At 29.7% G+C, this 19090-nt stretch overlaps 1 protein-coding gene and 1 non-coding gene across 3 annotated transcripts; both read right to left on the bottom strand.

The window, feature by feature from the left end:
* Window positions 1-1417: 1417 nt before the first annotated feature.
* LOC145724832 (uncharacterized) lies at window positions 1418-16185 on the bottom strand. Of its 2 annotated transcripts, none has more exons than XM_081973275.1 (6): window positions 15647-15856; window positions 12794-12990; window positions 8528-8764; window positions 5423-5489; window positions 3635-3810; window positions 1418-2258 (listed from the first exon to the last, which is right to left on the bottom strand). In XM_081973275.1, the coding sequence occupies exons 2-6, from the start codon at window positions 12957-12959 to the stop codon at window positions 2164-2166; spliced, it is 741 nt and encodes a 246-aa protein (XP_081829401.1). In that variant the 5' UTR covers window positions 12960-12990; window positions 15647-15856; the 3' UTR covers window positions 1418-2163. The 2 variants fall into 2 exon arrangements, with proteins under 2 accessions (XP_081829401.1, XP_081829399.1); XM_081973273.1 differs by lacking the exon at window positions 15647-15856 and adding an exon at window positions 16036-16185 and having other exon boundaries at window positions 1426-2258.
* On the bottom strand, window positions 4958-5031 carry TRNAI-AAU (transfer RNA isoleucine (anticodon AAU)). The gene has a single exon. It is a non-coding gene; the product is annotated as a tRNA-Ile (tRNA).
* Window positions 16186-19090: the final 2905 nt, after the last annotated feature.

The raw sequence follows: 19090 nt of genomic DNA on the forward strand, positions 1-19090 counted from the left end.
AAGAGAAGAATTCATGTAGTATTTTTTTTGCTGTTATTCTTAAAATAAGAAAAACCTGTTAGTGATTTAAAAAAAATACTAATTCTTAGTTTGTGGCGACAAAGCCACAAAAAAAAACATGTACAACTTTACATCCTGTATATTATAAAACATATTCTTCCTCTTCTTCTGAAGTCCTTCGGAAGATTACTGGTTTATTTGTTATCCAATTGAAATAAAGTTATGGAACTATGTGCAAAGCAAGATCATTTTGCAATTAGTCTAGACTATACAGAGTATCGCAAAAAATTGTGGCATTCTAAAGTTATATTTTTTAAATGGAACACCGTAGAAATTGATTATAAGAAAGTTTTGTTAAATAAATGACACATCTCGCCTGCACGGTTTTCGAGAAAATGGCGACCAAAATTTGTTTTTGTTAATTATTTTTGTAATTATCGATTTAAAGTTTGTAATATAATTAGAATTAAACTTATTTACTCAGAAAATTTCATATCGTATATAAGCATTTAAATATTCATTTAATCATTTTTATAATCGGACTGTTTCAAAATGCAACATTATACAAGATATGACCTTAAAAAAAAAAATAGTAATTTTATCTCAAAAATTTGAAAACTGGCTTGAAGGAATTAAAAGTTGACTACAAAAACATTTTCTCGAGTTACCACATTAAGTCAAACTTCCATCTCCATCTCTAGAATTTTGACTATCAAGTCAATTTTCATTTTTCTCTTTAGTTCTAGCATTTTTGTCTGAAAATTGACTTGATATTTACGATTTTCTTAGCTAAGAAACTTGGCTGAAACACTTTTTTTAAACTTAGATATACCAGGTGTCCAAGAGCATCCTGGACATAGGAGATTAACATGGGAAAACAGTTTTGATTTTTTTGCGCCTGTACGGTTGATTTGATTGAAAAATCGTATTAATGAAAGTTGTAGTACCTATCACGGACTAGTTTTCTGTATTTTTTTCAGATCTCTAACTTGAGCCGTTTTGTCGTAAAACACGAACAAAAATGAGAAAATTTAAACTTTTGGCCTGCACTGTATAGGCGGTTGTCGGGCAACGGGTAAACAGATCATTGTTGCTGGTACGGTTGCTCGACAACCGCTTATACAGTGCAGGTAAAAAGTTTAAATTTTCGTATTTTTGTTCGTGTTTTACGACAAAACGGCTCAAGTTAGAGATCTGAAAAAAATACAGAAAACTAGCCCGTGATAGGTACTACAACTTTCATTAATACGATTTTTCAATCAAATCCACCGTACAGGCGCAAAAAAATCAAAACCGTTTTCCCATGTTAATCTCCTATGTCCAGGGTGCTCTTGGACACCTGGTATACCAAGTAGAAATCAATATGACTGACAAGTCAATTTTCATATTATTATAAAATTTCTAGTTTTAAATTTAACATTAACTAACGAGTAAATTTTCAGATTCAGAAAATTCAGATGTCTGTCTCAATTACAGCTATTTCTTGAACAGTAAAGCCTGCACTCATAATTTGAAAGTTTTAAACCTATTTCTAAACTTAAAAATATGACTATACATAGATTTTTCATTGCTTTTTAAATTAGTCAAAATACATCGAGTTTTAAAACTGAGTTGCAAAATTACAAAACAACTCACTCGACATTCGTATATTGACAAAATTATGACAAAAATCTTACTACATTAATTTCAGTATTTAATAATGAAATCCAATCTGCATACCCCGGTCAAACCAAAATTTAAACACACGCTTTTAATGAAAACGATCATTTAATTATTATAAATATAAGTCTCTCCAAATCTCTTAAATGATTCAAATAAAATATACATATTATAATGCAACCAATGATTCCGTATATTATAGTTATGATCATATAATAAAAAAATACATGCAACAAAAATTTATGAAATGAAAACAGAGATCGAGTCTCGTGATGGTTAGTAGAAAGAATAGGTTAGATAAGAGTAATAAATGGTTAGTTAATAAGTTGAAATGAAAGTATTAGTAAAAAGTTATTAAGTATAGTAAATGAGGTAATAAGTAGTTGAGTTAAAGAAGAAAAAGAATTGAGAAAAGTTGAGAAAGATGGCAATAGTCTAAATGGATAGGAAGGTTAGATGAAAATATTTGGTATCAGATTATAACCCTAATTTAGGTGGTTAAAATTAGTACTCGTCTTCTTCTTCTTCACCGTCACCTTCTTCGGACGATTCTTCGTACTCCTCATTTTCAGCACCATCTCCTCCTTCACCACCTTCACCTGAAATTGAACATTTGATTAAGTGTTTTTTTAAATTTCCACATTGGGTATTAATATAGGTAATAGAAAATCTGGCATCTAAGTTTGGAGTTAAACTCCCAAATGTCTAGTTAACTCCAGTATCTATTTCTGCTTAATACAGCTGTCAGTTCTTCTATTGACGTAAAAACGATGATTTTTTTCAATACTTTAGAAAAGGTCAAGTGTAACTTAAAGTTTATTAACGTGCATACTTGAGAAATATTTTATCGGATACGTGCTGCTTGTAATGTTGCAATGTAGCTTACAATCTCTCTAAAAAAATCGATAAGGCAAACCTATTAAGTTGTATTGTGATATTGTGTCGATAGGTTGTTATGACCTGATTGGTTGTAGACAAATTAATTCTGGGAATATTAAGGTTTTAATGGAATTTTCTGCTCTGAAAAAGTGAATTCAGACATATTTTTCGTAAACACAAAAAAAAAATGAAATATTATTTATCTGATGTGTCGAAACGTATAATTGATACTAAAGTACTAATATAATTGATCATCAAAATAATACAAAATCGGTGATTTTGCCGAAAATTTTTTGACTGACTGAAGACTCTTCTCATTTAACAACTTATAAACAGAGGTTAAAAAAACTTCTAGGACTTATAAATTAATTAATTCAATGGAGTTGGGTAACTGGTGTCCCCAGTCCTCGCTAAATTAAGTTTTAATTCTGATTTTGTCGTCAAAAATGTCCGATATTAAATTTTAGTAAAATGTTATTAAAAACAGCAAGTAAATTATCCTTGCAGTTTTCTTCGCCCTTTTATTATTGCCAACAATTTTGGAACACCTTTTATAACCATTTTTCTGTTATAACCGAGTGATAATAATTGGATATACAATGTGTCCCAAATCTGATTATCTACAACAATTAAATTTCTTAAAATTCCAGTTATAGTTTATTGTAAACAGCTTAATTATGAGTGCGTATATTTTACAAATTTCTTACTTCTATAAATGTAATTTAGAACTCTGATTGTGACAATTTAATTGCAACCTCTACAAACTTCAAATATTGTTCGCTGTTCCAAAAACGATCAGCCCTTCGGGTCAAACCCAGCCAAGGAAATTAGGAACAGTATTAAACAAACACGAACTGCCTGCCTGGCAATTTCCAATTGTCAGTCAATAGCAGATTTAGTTTCCAGGTATCGACACGAAAGCCGTTTTGTTCGGAATAAGTCTGCTAAAAAAAGGTCTGAAGCTATTAACTTTTTAATGAATTAAGCGGTCTTAAGAATCATTATAGATAATAATGAAAATTATTTTTCAGGTATTTTTATATTCAACCATATATTGGAAAGAAGAATATTTACTTTCCAATAAAAAATTTCATACCTTCTGATGATTCGGAAGATTCGGCTCCTTCACCATCACCACCTTTGGCAGATTTGCTACCACTGCTGCTGTAGTAACTTCCGCCACCTTCACCTCCTTCGCTTTCACCACCACCTTCTCCCCCGTAGTAGTTGAATTCAGCTTCTACCTTCTTTTTTGGTTGTTTTTTGTCATCCCTATTAGATTTATTTACTTTTAAAGGTTAAATCTTTGGATCTTAGTTTCTTTAATTTCAAGTTAATTAAGATGTGTGTTTTAGGAGAGTTTTTAAAACAAATGTTCTTCTATCTCCTTTATTGCTTGAATTGCTAACCTCTCAGCTCTCGGTTTTTTTTGACTAAACGGTTGATCGTAAAGCTTCGGGAAAAAACTTTTTAGAAAAATAAGCTCAAAGAATCGCTACAAAATATTTTTAGTTCTTTTTTTAACTTTAATCCGATAACTTAAATGCTGGTGTCAAACTCAATGCTCTTCGACCAAGAATTTCAAAGTTATCGCAATTTTTGACTTACTCCCACTATTTTAAAATCAAAGTTGCTAAAAATAAACTTTGCTTTCCTTGGCATGTGTTTTCAAAGTATTGCATTTGAAATTTTAAAGGTAAGCCCTTTTTTTGAATTAAAGTTGTTAGTACGCCCTCTTGTGAATGTTTTCCAAAACTAAAATATATATTTTCTAGCGATTTTTTGGGCCATAACCCACGTTTTTTTTTCGAAATTCTACGATTAACCGTTTAGTTAAAAAAGCCGAGAGCCACTTTTATTTGATCACCCTGTACACATAAAAAATTTAAACCATGTTTATTGTTCTTGTAGTCCCTGAAGATGAGTAATTGTATCCATTTTACCATGCGAATTAAAGATCCAATCAATTTTTTTACTACAATTATAATTAAATTATTTCAGCAGTTTTGAAATATATTTTTTGTATTTCAATTTTTGTAAAGCAATAATTATAGACCAATTTTTTATTCAAAAAATTTCTAAGATCTTGCCTATGCTAAACGCAGTAAACCATTTTTTATATGTATAAACTATTTTTGGAAAAACCCACTATTTATCTTTTATACATAATTTTCAACTATTTCTGCTTAATAAATAATTTTCTCTTTAATAATAATTTTCACAATAAAACCGTTAAAATTGTATATTTTGTCATAATGACGTAAACGCGATTTGCTCTGGTTTAAACGTTAATTTTAAAAACGCCGATTAATCATAAAAGCTAAAAAATTTTAGTTAATTATTTTTTTAAATCATTATAGCGAATCTTAATGAGCATTTTTATTAAATTAGATATACAAAAATAAAATAAAAAAGTTAGTGGCCCATGAGGGGATCGAACCCGCGACCTTCGCGTTATTAGCACGACGCTCTAACCAACTGAGCTAATGGGCCAGATATTTATAAGTAGAATTTACTGGTAGATACGACAGGTGAATCAAAATTGTGTTTTAGGATAAAAAATAAAAACGTGCATTGTTGTCAAGTGCCGAAAAACCTAAAAAATGGTACTATTCGAATTTCTGACATACATTTCTTTGATTATAAAATATTTGAAAATTAAAATATAAAGTTTAACAGGTTAACGACCATGTTTTTTCAATATATTTTAAGTCCAAGGGTAAATTTTAAAACTTTCTAGGTCAATAACGTGTTAAAATACTATAATTTACAAGAAATATTAAGTGTCTAAAAAAGTTATTAATTAAACAAAATTAATAAGTTTATTTTTATACCGCCATCTATTTTTGTACTAAAATATTACCATGAAATACCATGCACTTACTCATTCAATTCTTCAAAAACTGAATACGCTTTTCTGGACTCTTCACGTTCTTCGTCATCCCCACCAGCTGAAAATAAAACCAAATATTCTGTAGTAAATTTAATATATTTTATATTATTTTTATTTTCATGTTAGTAAAATCTTTATACTTTTATCTGAATTATTTTTGCAAAAAAATAATTTTTAATACTTATTATAGACAAGCGAGAACAAAGAACAGTTTGCAATAATTATACCATTACACAGTCACACTTTTACCTAGTAATGTTGTTAATTCATTGTGTACTTTAAAATTGAATTTTTTTATTAAAACACCCAGTTTGATATTTAGTTAATTAATTTTAAATCAATAAACCAATTAGGTTATTAATATTATTTGTTTGTTTTTTTAAATCAGTTGGTGGTATTAAAATTACTTCGTCCTTTCATTCTCTAATACTTAAGTAATTACTTTTCCTCATTCCCTAATTCGTTTTTTTTTACACAATCTATATCTTCTTAGATTTATCAATAGTAAGTGATTTTGGAAGGCTATAGCAGGCAAACGGTTGATGTTTAAGCAAAACGGGTTGCATGTTCCTATCTTACTTTTCTGAGATATAGAATATGACCAAAAATTTTCAAAAATTCTATTTCATTTCTCTTGGTTGTTTTAGTTATAACTTTTTTGCCACAAGCCTCTACGATGGATCGTTTTCCAAGTGCAGTATGTCGTATTCTTAATTGAATTTTTAATTTGTATCTTACTTTAGAATAGGTTGCTTTTATTATGAGACATTCTGATACAGAGTTGTCAAGTAGCCACTGTTTAAAATATCTAGATGCAGAGATATTCAAACGTAGAATTCCTAAATGATTTCTAATTAATAAATAATAAATGATAACGTTCAACATAACCAAGTTATGGTTTGTGAGAACTGTTCATTCTGAGTTATCATTTTAATTATTAAATAGCATATTCTAATGTCGGAAAGAAAAGTTTTTGTTTTTAGAGTCTTTTCACCGTTTACGGCATTGCCAAATCTTTCCTAGTTTCTCCAATTTTGGTGGTCAGTGAGCGAAGGGCTGAGACTTATTGTTTTTTCTGGTAAACCTTTCATTTTTCTGGTTGATATTATCAAAGCGTTTGTGGTATTTATTTTATACAGTATATGAGAGAGAGAAAATTTTATGTCTTCAGTGTGGCCCAAAAATAAGTTATCATCAGCAACTTCCTAAAATTCAATACAGAATTTCATAATGTGATAAAAAAATAAGTGTTTGCATTTATATAAGATTTTGTAAAGTTGGTATCAAAAGGGTTGTAAATTATCTAAATAAAATGAAAAAATATGATAATAACATACTTTTGATAGAGAAACTTTACAAAAAATTACTTAAATCAAAACTAAACGCAATCGCACAGTTTTTTGTTTTTTTTTTTTTTTTTGTTATAATGTCAGTCAAATTTTACATTAATCTGTACGCAAAATCAAGTAATGGAGTCAATAAATAGAACTTTTTTCCGATTTTCTAAATTCGGAGATATAACCAAAGCTATACAACACTGATAGTCACTTGTCTTTCATAATGGCGGCAACATTTTCCAATTTGACAAAAATTTAAAAAATGTTTTTCTGTTATTTAGAAACTAAATAATACCATCATCTAGTACAGGGTGCCTGGATTTAATGTGTTTTGACAGGAAAACCCTATTTCCCGGCTAGATAGAAAAAAACTAGTTAAGATTAATGGCATACATCGTATTTCGATATCTTGTTAATTCGCGGCGCTAGAGGGCGTTATTCGAATTTCGCCCATTTTGAAAACTCTTCACAACTTTTTTGTTTATTAAAATATAGAAGTGAAACAAAAACATTCTGAAGGCACTTGCTCAATGTAATTCCAGTGGAGTACTTAGTGTTTTGATACTGCCTTCCATTTTCTCAATAATTGACATAATTTCCTAATTTTATATGGAACTCATATTCGAATATACATTTTCTACGATGTAAGTATGTCTATAATTATTCCTAGAAATAAATGAAATATGAAGTTAACTTTCAATGAATAACAGATATAGACCCAATAACAATTTACTTTTTCAGTATTTTCACACACATTAAAGTAACTAAAGTAAATTAACGGTAGAAAATTATTAAAAATAAAATAAAGAAAAATTTTGTGAGGAGTTTTCAAAATGGGCGAAATTTTAAAAACGCCCTCTAGCGCCGCGAACTGACAAGATATCGAAATAGGGTTTTTCTCATTAATATTTTTTTCAAAAATCGAGCTCTCTACAGGTATACTAGTTTTTTCCTACCTCGCTGGGAAATGGGGTTTTCCTGTCAAAACACACCAAATCCGGACACCCTGTACATCATTAAAAAGAATATTTTAAGCGCTTTACAAAAATGCAAAAATCCAGGATGGCGACCTTTAAAATTTACAAAGTTATAATCCATATCTCGGAAATAAATAACAATATAATATCTTAGTTTCAAAACTCTCTTTGGCTTTGTTAAGGAACTGTAAACAATTGTTTAAAAATTAACTTTTTCCGTAAAACGGGAAACCGGGAATGAGTTTCACATAAAGTTCTTTAAAACTTTCCTCATTTAACCGACTCTATAGCTCTTACGATTACCGAGATCCCAATACATGTAGAACCAAAATGGGACAATCTATAGAAATTACGTCAGGAATATCTCCAATAGATTTTTTCCGCCAGACAGATTGGGTAATCCGGTAATTTGTATTTTATCTAGAATACATATCAGTTTGACCAGTCGAAAGCGAATATTAAGTCTAGATACTAGGCCTTGAAATTTTTGTCTATAATATTTCCAAGATCTAACAAATTCTTATTCGTAAGTGTGTTAGATCTGTACTCTAATTGTAATTACTGTGTCATCTTGTTCGCACTAAAAATTACAGATTACTCAAGACTATTATTTCCACTAAGGTGCAGCGTTTATTAATTCCCATGCCTCGGTCAACAACATTCCTCTGTGATAAAATCCACCACAACATGCACTACTTAATCCAATTGGTCATGCAATTGATCTACTACAGTGTACTCCAACCATTCTAATTTACTGGGTGCATTTGTGGTGGTCTTTGTACCTTCCTTAATGGCTTTCTTCAATCCTTTGTCGTTTTCGTTCTCAATTTTCGCTCTATTCGCCTGTCCAAATTCGGAATGTACTTCGTATCGGTACTTATCACCGTCTTGTTTGTGGAATTTATCTCTGTGCTTGTACCCGTCTTGTCCTTTAGCGTCCATTGTTTTGGAATAACCGTGAAACTCTCCGTCATCGTTTTCGGCATCACCGTAAACGTATAGAAAAGCGTCTTTTACACCTAGAGCATAAATTGAGCAACAATCAACTAAGTGTTTTTTTTTATTTAAGTATTTGTGGAATTTAAGTAATGACACAGTGCTTTTCTAGTTTCTGGTAAGTGTCGTCAGTTAAGTAAACGGGCTTATCATCTCACGTAACTGATTAAGTAAAGTAGTTCATTGATATTGTTAAAATATGGTGTTCCCAAAAAATGTTTGTCTGTGAATCTTTAGTACTAAATAAAATAAATATTTTGGTAACAAAAAAAACTGTTTTCTAAGATTCTCACATCGTAAATATGCAATTTAAAATATTAATATAACAAGCAATACAATCTTAGATTATAAATTAATAATCTATAATGCTGCATTAAATTTTTATTAAAATATGTAGGTAAGAAACCTTTAGTGATTGACCAGCCTTATTTTTTGGCTTTCCTGTATACAACTAAAAAAGACTGAAATATTTAATGTAGTAGACTCCAAAAATTACTATTAAAATAATTCTAACCTTGAAATAGGATTACTGCACAAGTAATTGACTAGCAACCAGAATTTGACCGATTTTAAGTAAAGTAAAAAAAATCTTTATAATTTAGCGACTATTCTTCATTTCTACAGTGTGTATAGAAAATAACGCCTAATAAGTTCATCATTATGTTGGGAATATTTTTGTAAGGGTCAAAAATTTATTTCAGAACTAGAGCGACTACTCTTCCTCTCTAAATTTTGGATACATATAATAACATATAAATAGTTAAAGAACTGTGTTACTCTTCTTCTTCTCTAGTAAATTAAAGATCAACACATCATGGTCCACTATTGGAGAAAACTGCAATTCTGCATAATTATCATATTTGTTAATACAAAAATTACTTTATTTTTTCTAATTGATCACCAGGAATATTTAAATTATTTTCAGAATGTGCTCCAAATTCTGAAAATAATTAAAAAAGTTTTGGAAATATTGGCTACTAGGAAAATGTTATGATGTATGATAATAAAATAAACATTTAATATTTTGGTAGCAATTTTTGAATTCACATTTTTCAATTTCATACAAGGAAGTCCAAAAAAAGAGGTTGGTCAGTCTTCATTTAACAACCCTGTATATTTAATCCTAACTAACAAATTACAATTATAAAAGTATCTTGAACAAAATATTTAGATTTGTTGGTTTATTTTTGAAATAATTTGTTACACCCTGTTTAAAGTAGCACACTAAGGTTAATTTCATTTTTGTATAAAAACCTTAGTGCACGCTGTAGAATAGTTTTTTTTGTTAAAGTTGTAAGCAAAAAAATGAAATAAAAATTAATACTTCAGGTACTTTAAATCTTTGTCTATACTTTATATATACTATTTAAATTACCGATAAATGGCAACGTGACGTTAAAGATAATAAATAAAAAGTTAACAATAATTGCTGACTGGAACGTACAGTGTCATCTGTTGGATAACTTGGCAACTTACCATTCTATTAAAAGTATTTCACTTAAAAGCTTATCATTGATTCAAAATCAAGCCCGGTTTAGTCTGTTTTATCTAGATGTCGCTATCGGTTTTAAATCACTTGTCATAGTATCAGTTAAAATAAGATTTATTTTAGTTTTATAGACAACTTAAGACTTTGATGGAAAACTTAACTTTTACTAGAAAATTTGGATACCATTTTTTTGTTATTAAATCGTTTTTTGGATGTTATTGCTCTCTTTCTCATTATAACGTGCTTCTAAAATATCAATACTACCGTTTTTGTAGTTCTTCTACCGTTCTCCTGTTTTTTGTATATAATTTTCCGTTTTTAATTACGTTATTGCCATTATGTTGGTTGTGAAAGTTTTCATATACTTTTTCAGTTTATTGAATAGGAAATTAGATAAGGATTCTAAAAATTCGCGTAAAACAGTCCTTTTTTTTCTCCAAATTATTCTTTAAAACTACGTGATGTCTGTCACTATTGTCAGAATTGTCAAAATTTTACTAGAATTTGCAAAATAATTACATTTTAACATAGTTTTCGAAACAAGACGATTTCCTGAGATTTAACAGTTATTTTGACAATTGTCACTTCATAGTCAAGCTAAATAGTCTTCTGAAATCACGTGACAACTGTCAATAACGTCAAAACTGTCAAACCGTGCTGTAAAGTTGCAAAAATCAGGGTTTAGGAGGAGGTTTTCTGGCAGTATTTGATATAAAACATGTTTCTGAGATTTATGACAGTTATTTTGCCGATTGTCACGTGACCGTCTAGCTAAATAGTGTTCTACAATCACGTGACAACTGTCACTAACGTCAAAACTGTCAAACCATGCTCAAAAGTAGCAAAAATCAGGATTTAGAAACGTTTTCTTGCAGTATTTGATATAAAACGTGTTTCTGAGATTTTTGACAGTTATTTTGCCGATTGTCACGTGACCGTCTAGCTAAATAGTGTTCTACAATCACGTGACAACTGTCACTAACGTCAAAACTGTCAAACCATGCTCAAAAGTAGCAAAAATCAGGATTTAGAAACGTTTTCTTGCAGTATTTGATATAAAACGTGTTTCTGAGATTTTTGACAGTTATTTTGCCGATTGTCACGTGACCGTCTAGCTAAATAGTGTTCTACAATCACGTGACAACTGTCACTAACGTCAAAACTGTCAAACCATTCTCAAAAGTTGCAAAAATCAGGATTTAGAAACGTTTTTTTGCAGTATTCGATATAAAGAGTGTTTTTGAGATTTATGATTTCTGACAATGGTCACGTGACTGCCTAGCTAAATTATCCTTTAAACCCCCGTGATATCTGTCACTAATGTCAAAACTGAAAAAACAAATATTATTAAATAAAAATGAAAAAACTGTATTTTTGAAGTACCGCTTTTATAGCAAGAATTAATGATTAAAATTATTGATATCTATTAAAAGACACCCTGTATAATAATGTAAAATGAATGAATTAGTTTTGATTTACCGTTATCTACCGTTTTTTGACTGAATATTCTACCGCCATTAAATATTTTAAATTGGCAACACTGATACAGAGTTATTTAATTAATATCTGATAATTTTAAATCTTGAATCAATAACGATATATAATTTTATGTAGATTTCTTATTGCCATTTGCACCGTTCGTCTAAACAATGTTTAAAATCTAGTCACTGATTAGTTCTGACATTTGCATGTCACTACTAGCAGTACCAGATAGTTTCTAGCAATGTCAAATAGTTTCTGGCAATTCTCAGTTTCTGACAATTCCAGATGGTTTCTGGTTCTGTTTCTTTCATACACAATAACATTACTATGTACCGAGTGATGAGCTAATAAGACAGGACGTCAGTTATATTTAGACAGTAAAAATCATTTGAAAAACAAGTTTAAAGCAAACATTCTATTTAAAACAAAACATAGGTAAGTATTCAAAATTTTGAGTTTTTTGGAAGTTTTGAAAATACCAACATGAAGCTAAACGATGAAAACATTGAGGAAAATATTAATTATGACATAAGTTGGTAAACCTGGAAACAAAATGTTTAGCAAAATATGCGAAAATCTAATATGGCGGTCGTAAGAAACAAAAAAGTTGATAATGCCGAAGAAAATCGAAATTTTTCATTAGAATAATGTCATTTTGTAGAGGGAAAAAAGTTTTGTATTTTGTCCTAAAAAAACAAATTAAAAAAGATTAATTTTTGTAAAAAAGTTGAGGTGATAAAAGTAGGATTAATTTAGGCCGAAAGTGTTATTTTGAAATGTTAGATAAAAGTTTCAACACATAACGCATATTTATAAACGAAAATGTTAAAAATCATACACAGTTGATCCACCTTTGTGTTATCAATTTAAATTTTTTTAGAAATTATTTAAAAAACAAAGTAAAGATCAACGAATTTGTTAGTAAAACATCTCACATTAATAGTAATTTCTCTGAAAGTACGGAATACGTTGTCGCGACATCTATATTAAATATTTGTAACTAAAATCTTAAAACTAAAATATGTCCGAATGTAATAAATATTTACAAACACACTTTTGTTATAATACTCTAAAATATTACCTGGTTTTAGAAGATCACCAATGTGTTTTGGAGCAGCTCTGGCCTCTCTCACCGTACTTTCCACTGTTGCCGTATCATCTGGTCCTTCGAACATCAGTTCATCTTTAATAGGAATCGCCAGGGTGCCCACCAAAAGGGCGGATAAGCATATAAAAAGTTTAGCCATTTCGGTCTAAGCTAGCTAGCACGAGCACCACCTAAATCAAAACAATTTTCTTAGCACTAACCATACAAAAGTGTACGAATAGTACAACTAAACTACCAAAAGCAACAAAAGACTGTCCATTTAAAAAGAAATCTCAGTGGAGAGTGGAACAGTCAAAAATGCACTTAGATAACGGATTATCCGTTTATTTCTGCCACAAACCCCTCTCTTGAAAGAATTCTAGTTAGTTTTTGTGGCTTGTTACGTTTTAGTTCCATTCATCTAGGACAATGTACTATAAGTACAAATAATTGATAATGTTACGTAGACGGATGAAAGTGTTATAATTTTGGTGATTGCGCTTCTCGATTTCACGCTGTCAGCGCAAACCGCAAACTGTCTAACCATATAATAGAAAAGTATTTGTGTTCAAAACGGTGATTAGTTTAATTTTTATGTTGATTTTCTACTAAATTTTGAATTATATAAGGTACAAAATGTAACCAGTTAAATAGATTAATAATTAAACGCTATGGTAGTTCTAATATACATAGGCAACAAACGCCATATTGAAAAGTCAATAAAAAGTTATTGAAATCCAAACTTTTTAATAGTACAAATTACTTTTTGCTGTCATATTTCATAAAACCCTTTCTTTAATCTAATACGTTTTACACTTAATTTTATGGAAATTTATCCATATTTTCGAGGTAAACGAACTGAAGCTAGTGTTGCCGGTTAGTGTAAAATATCCAAGGAAATATGTTCAATATCTGACTTTCTAAAAAAATTTGGTATTATGTTGGATGACATAAGAATTACTAAACACACTTATAATGGTGGTTTTAAAAAAATACAATCTTTACATGGAACTGATTAATAGTAAGTTTAAACTGTGTCATCAAAAAAAAATATATATCCCAACCAACCACCTTATCAAAGAGAAAATTTACATTCATATTTGATTTTTTTCGGATTCTGTTAAAGTACTGTGACTGAACTGCACTACTACGGTACTACTACTGAACTGTAAGTAATTTATATTTAAGAAATATATTATAATAATAATAATGTGATTTTATGATGATTTTTGAAAGAGCAACACACTTTTCTTATTTTCATGGCGAATTAAAAGGTTATTATTTTTAGATTTTGTTCTACAATATGTTTATTAAATAGTTATTTGTTATAACAAATCGAATTTGATTTGAAACTTTGCTATTAATTTGTACACTGTAATATTATAAATTATTACATTCGAATAATATTTTGTCAAGAAAATAGAACTCCTATACCTCCTAGAAAATATTATTTACTTTAAATTTTAATTAATTAAAGTATCATTTAAAGTATCACTTTTTAAAATACAATTTTTAAGGTCACGTGACAGTGTCACAGTTTTAGGTTAACAACTTCGGGACATTTTTTTTGATCAATTCCAAAATAAAATTTATAATAAGACGTATTTTATGTTATCTTTGAAAAGTTCAAATTGATTTAGTACGATTAATTTTGTTTTTTTTTTGCAAAAATTAAATTGCCAAACTGGAAATTTACGTTTTATGTCACGTGATCTTTTTTACAATTTAGATTTTAACATTTTTCAAGTTTAAAATTAGGTGTTTGAGGTCACGTATATGTAATTCATGTATTGTAATTCACAACATGAACATTAATTAGTTCAGTTTTAGTAAAAATGAAAAACTTGCTTCTCTCTGTATTTTCTTGATGAAGAAGTGTTCAAATAGCAAGTTATTACTATTATTGAGATTGTATTAATGATACATTTTAGATTATATTGAATCTGAAAAAAATGTACATACAGATGGATCTGCTTAAAATAATGAATCTTGCAACACAGAAACACACTAAATTGGAACGGACTTATTTGAGGTATTTAAAATATGATTATGCAGATCAAAGTTGCCAATCAATGCAAAACAATCTTAAGAAATACTTAGTTTCTTTGAAAAATATTTGCAGAATTTATTTAATTGCCAAACCTCATTAAGGTTTGACAACATTGTATGTGAACATAATTTACACTTGAATAGTACCAGCATAATGTGCAACAGATATTTTTTTTCTAGATTGTCTTTTACTGACTGTTTGAGTTTTGAGTATTTTTTAAGATAATCGAAATGTGGCAACACTGTTAATAAATTGAAACTTTGGTCTAGTAACACTGCCCTGGTGCTGGAAGATGAAGTACTTTTTCATGCAGAGTTGCCATTTAGTGCAGAAAATTCCAATAACTAGTTTATTAATTTTGTATTTATTTGTAGCAATTTCCTCAAAGGGGATTCATGAAATTGAATTAATCAAAACGTGGAAACGTCGGTTATTTTCAAAAATATAAGTTTTTTCACCGTTCCAAAAGCATTTCTAATAAGAGGAGCAGTATAAGTTTTAAAAATTAAATATAGTGCAAATCAAAGCGAAATGATATTAGGTCATACCATATTTTACTTTTGTTTTTGTCAAGGTTTAGTTCCCTAATTTATTAAGTTATACAAACGTTCTTGATGAAAATTAACTGCAAACATAGAGGAAATAGAACTATCAGCAAAATTGAGATACGTTTTGGAAAAAATATTGACCTTCTGCCAATTTTCGATTAACTAATATATGGTCAATAATTAGGTTCAATTACATCGAGGTCGTAAGTTCTGATTATACAATAGACTCTCAGATTATAAGATTATTACCGTAGAATAAACAAACACGTGTTAAAAACGTCCAATTAACTTTACATTGTATTCACTTGATTATCATTTATAGTCACATTTTAGCAAAAGTCAATAACACGCACTTAACTTTTTTTTTAAATATGAAATTATGAGTAAAAACTGTGTAGAACCACTAAAAAAATTGTTAACTGTTAATCTCACAGGCCAAACTTAAATTTGCAGCACTGATTTAACTTGTAAGTACGACAGCGAAACTAACATAGTAGTAAATTAAAAATGGAATTTCCAAATGCATTTACGTAGTGCAATACAATTTTACTTTTTCCTGGAATTCCATGAAATTAATTCAATTAAAAATTGTTAAATAATAAAGCAGATTCTAGTGTAGTTAATTGAGTATGACCTACCGAAATCTGCACTAAATCACTTCAAGTAGCACTTCCGGTCGTAAAATGACCAAAATATTTCGTAAAAAAACACACTCCCTCTAGACGAGTTTGATCGAGTTTCTTTCAAAACATAAAGTGGAATAAACAAAACGAGTCTTTTATAAACTGTTTTTTGTGAATCGAGAGCGACGACTTTGGTAGGGCAAATCACCAATTTTATGCGGTTTTTACGAGTTAGATAATAAGTTTTAGTTGCACAGCAGTTCTTGTAACATTCAAAGAAATTAGTTAATGGTGTTGGGCGGTGTTAAATAAACATTGCAAAATGTTACGATTTGTCGAATTTATCGGAAAAAATTAGACATAATGCTGGGTACTAAGTCTTAGTTTGGAAAAAATTGGATTATCGTATTGCAAATTGAATCACATAAGGTAATTCCCGCAGGTACTGTATTTTCGATTTTCTTATATTTGAGAGAAAGGTTATTAGTTATTATACACTTTTGTCTAGTCTTTAAAGTTTTTTGTTGACTGTTCTAATTCGGTTATGGCTTTGTTTCAAGCAATGCGTAACAATGCTACGTATTGCAAAGCCACAACTAATCAAATTTGTTAAGTTTCTATTTAAAGGTCACGTTTGACCTTATTTCGTTTTTTAACTTTAAATATTTTAGAAAAATCTAGATAGTATAAAAAGTACATTCACATTAACACAACAATAATACACAACAAAAATTGGTTATTAGTTTCTTTTTTAATAGACCAAAGTCCACTTTACATCAATTACCTCACCTTACTTTAGTGGTTTAAAACAAACTTTCATTCAATAAAAGTTGGTTTGCCAAAGTTTGAATGTATTTTATTCAATTTCGTCCTATTATTAGTCAATTATTCAAAACGTCACCTTAAATGGACTCTTAGTCAAATGTTTAGTTTGTAAAGGTTAATTTGTCAGCTTTACAGAAGGTTACTAGTTTAGATTGCCCCAAAAATCTCTAAAAACGTGGTCTCAAAAAGCTTTTATAATTTTCAGTTTTCTATTTTAAGTGGTTAAGTATTGCAGTAATTTGAAAAACACAATTTTTAACTAGTTCTGTTTCAGACAGTTAACATAATTAAGATCACTTTTAAGTATAATAAAACAATCGTTAATGATCTTTTCCGATCCATTCTTCCATATGTCCAAATCAGATTTTTTCAGCATTTTTTGTTGGGTCCAGGTCGACAAAGGTATCAGAGAGGTAGAATGGTGGGTTGTCAAGTGAAAAGTCAGTTGTATTTTAGTTCTATGTATTTTCTTCTGTTTTAAATAAAGTGGTTACTAAGTTCCTGTATTGTTCCTGTATTTTCGACCACATAATTTTTTGCTGTAATAAAGACCACCAGTATCAGATTGTTCAGAAGACACTCTCCTATAGAACATCAGCATATAAGGATAACCATTTTTGACGTTTTAGCCCGGTTTGCTTAGAAAAATTTGAAGGAAAAATTCTATAATATAAAATCTATTCAGTCATTTCTAACTGTTGCGTCCTTTTTTTTTTCATTTTACTAGACGAATATCTAATAAAAATGTGTGTTTTGTAACATCATACTACCAACTATTGACAGTTTGACGGTTCAATTAATGTCAGGTTATTTTGACGTTTTTATCAGTTTGCTGTTGAAGTGCTGAACACCAGCTTAATATATAATGGGCCTATCCCACATATCATAAATTTTTGTTTTAATGACTGAAATCGAAAGAATAGGATCAAAAAACTAATTTTTCATATTCTTGAAGAAAAAAATATGGTCGTAAATGTTCCTACATTAGTTTGAACTTGTCCATTAAATTTAAAAGATCTGTTTTGGCGCGCATGTGACGTACGTAATTCTGGGCGATTTTATTGGCTGTTGCACGCCAACTGTTTCACTTCTTGTCGCTGTTTGGTTGGATTTTTTTTCTATTTAGACTTAATATTTTTGAAAACAAAAAAATACGGGTATAATATTTTCAATCCGTCTTTGTAGTTATGAAATAAAAAAAAATTGTGGGACAGGCCCATTTATTGTAGCCACTGCCTTTAGTTATACCTACCAGGTGTCCAAGAGCACCCTGTACATAGGAGATTAACATGGGAAAACGGTTTTGATTTTTTTGCGCTTGTAATCCCGGTTCATTAAATGGAAAAACGCTTTAGATAAAAGTTGTAGAGCACATTTTCGGCTATCAACTTGTAATTTTTTCAATACCGTAGATTTGACCATTAAGACGAAAAACGGATCTAAAATTCAGAAATTTTAAATCTCGCGCCAAGCGGTCGTTAAGGAAAGTTTATATTCGGTCGTGCTACCAACCTTTCAAAATCATAACAAATCGTTGTCAGTCATTCTGTAATCAAAACATTCAAAACAAGTTTATTTAGTAATAATTTTGAGTTACTACCCAATACTGCGAAGAAAATACAAATAAATAGTGATAAAAGCACTATATCAGAAGCCACAGTCCAAAAATCTGGTAAGTTGCGTTCAGAACCTCATTCAATGTCTCTACTAAACTTATTTACTTTGTAGCAAAATTCTTAAAGAAAACACTGGTTTTGCTTGCAAACATTTAATGAGGATGACCGAATCACCTATCTCAAGCCTCTTCATAACACTACCAAACGATTTAAAGTGATGAAAACAGTGGACAATGAAGCCAGATCTTTGAAGATAAGTTTCCTACTGTACAGGGACAACAACAAAGGGGCCAAATTCTTCCTTCAAAAGTGGTGTGATTTAGCTTCAATGTGCTTAACTTCATGGACTATCATCAGCGAGGGTCTTCATCAGTGTTGCAACTAAAACTCTAAATGATTCAGTGTTGATATCTGACTTAAATCTCAAAATTTGATGTGACTGTGAATAGTCTTAAATTGGCTATAAAACCTCTGAGAAACCCCTTCTAGGAACAGAAGATGGACTTACACAGTTATTAAATTAAATAAAATTAAATTATCAGTCAGGTGGCAAAAGTTTTTGTATATGGTAGGTATTGTCGAAAAACCAACTTTTCAATTGAGCTATCTACATGAGCTGTTCTATTCTA

This window comes from Ips typographus, linkage group LG2 (assembly GCF_016097725.1).
Source record: "Ips typographus isolate SLU linkage group LG2, UJ_Ityp_2.0, whole genome shotgun sequence".
NCBI lineage: Eukaryota > Metazoa > Arthropoda > Insecta > Coleoptera > Curculionidae > Ips > Ips typographus.

Bases quoted from the DNA above. Each gene is read 5' to 3' on its own strand.
- LOC145724832 (XM_081973275.1), bottom strand. From the start codon at position 12,959: ATGGCTAAACTTTTTATATGCTTATCCGCCCTTTTGGTGGGCACCCTG. The intron at 3,811-5,422 runs GTAAGTGCATGG...TAAATCTAATAG, and splicing joins GTTTTTGAAGAATTGAATGA to GGATGACAAAAAACAACCAA. The intron at 2,259-3,634 runs GTATGAAATTTT...GTTCAATTTCAG, and splicing joins ATCTTCCGAATCATCAGAAG to GTGAAGGTGGTGAAGGAGGA.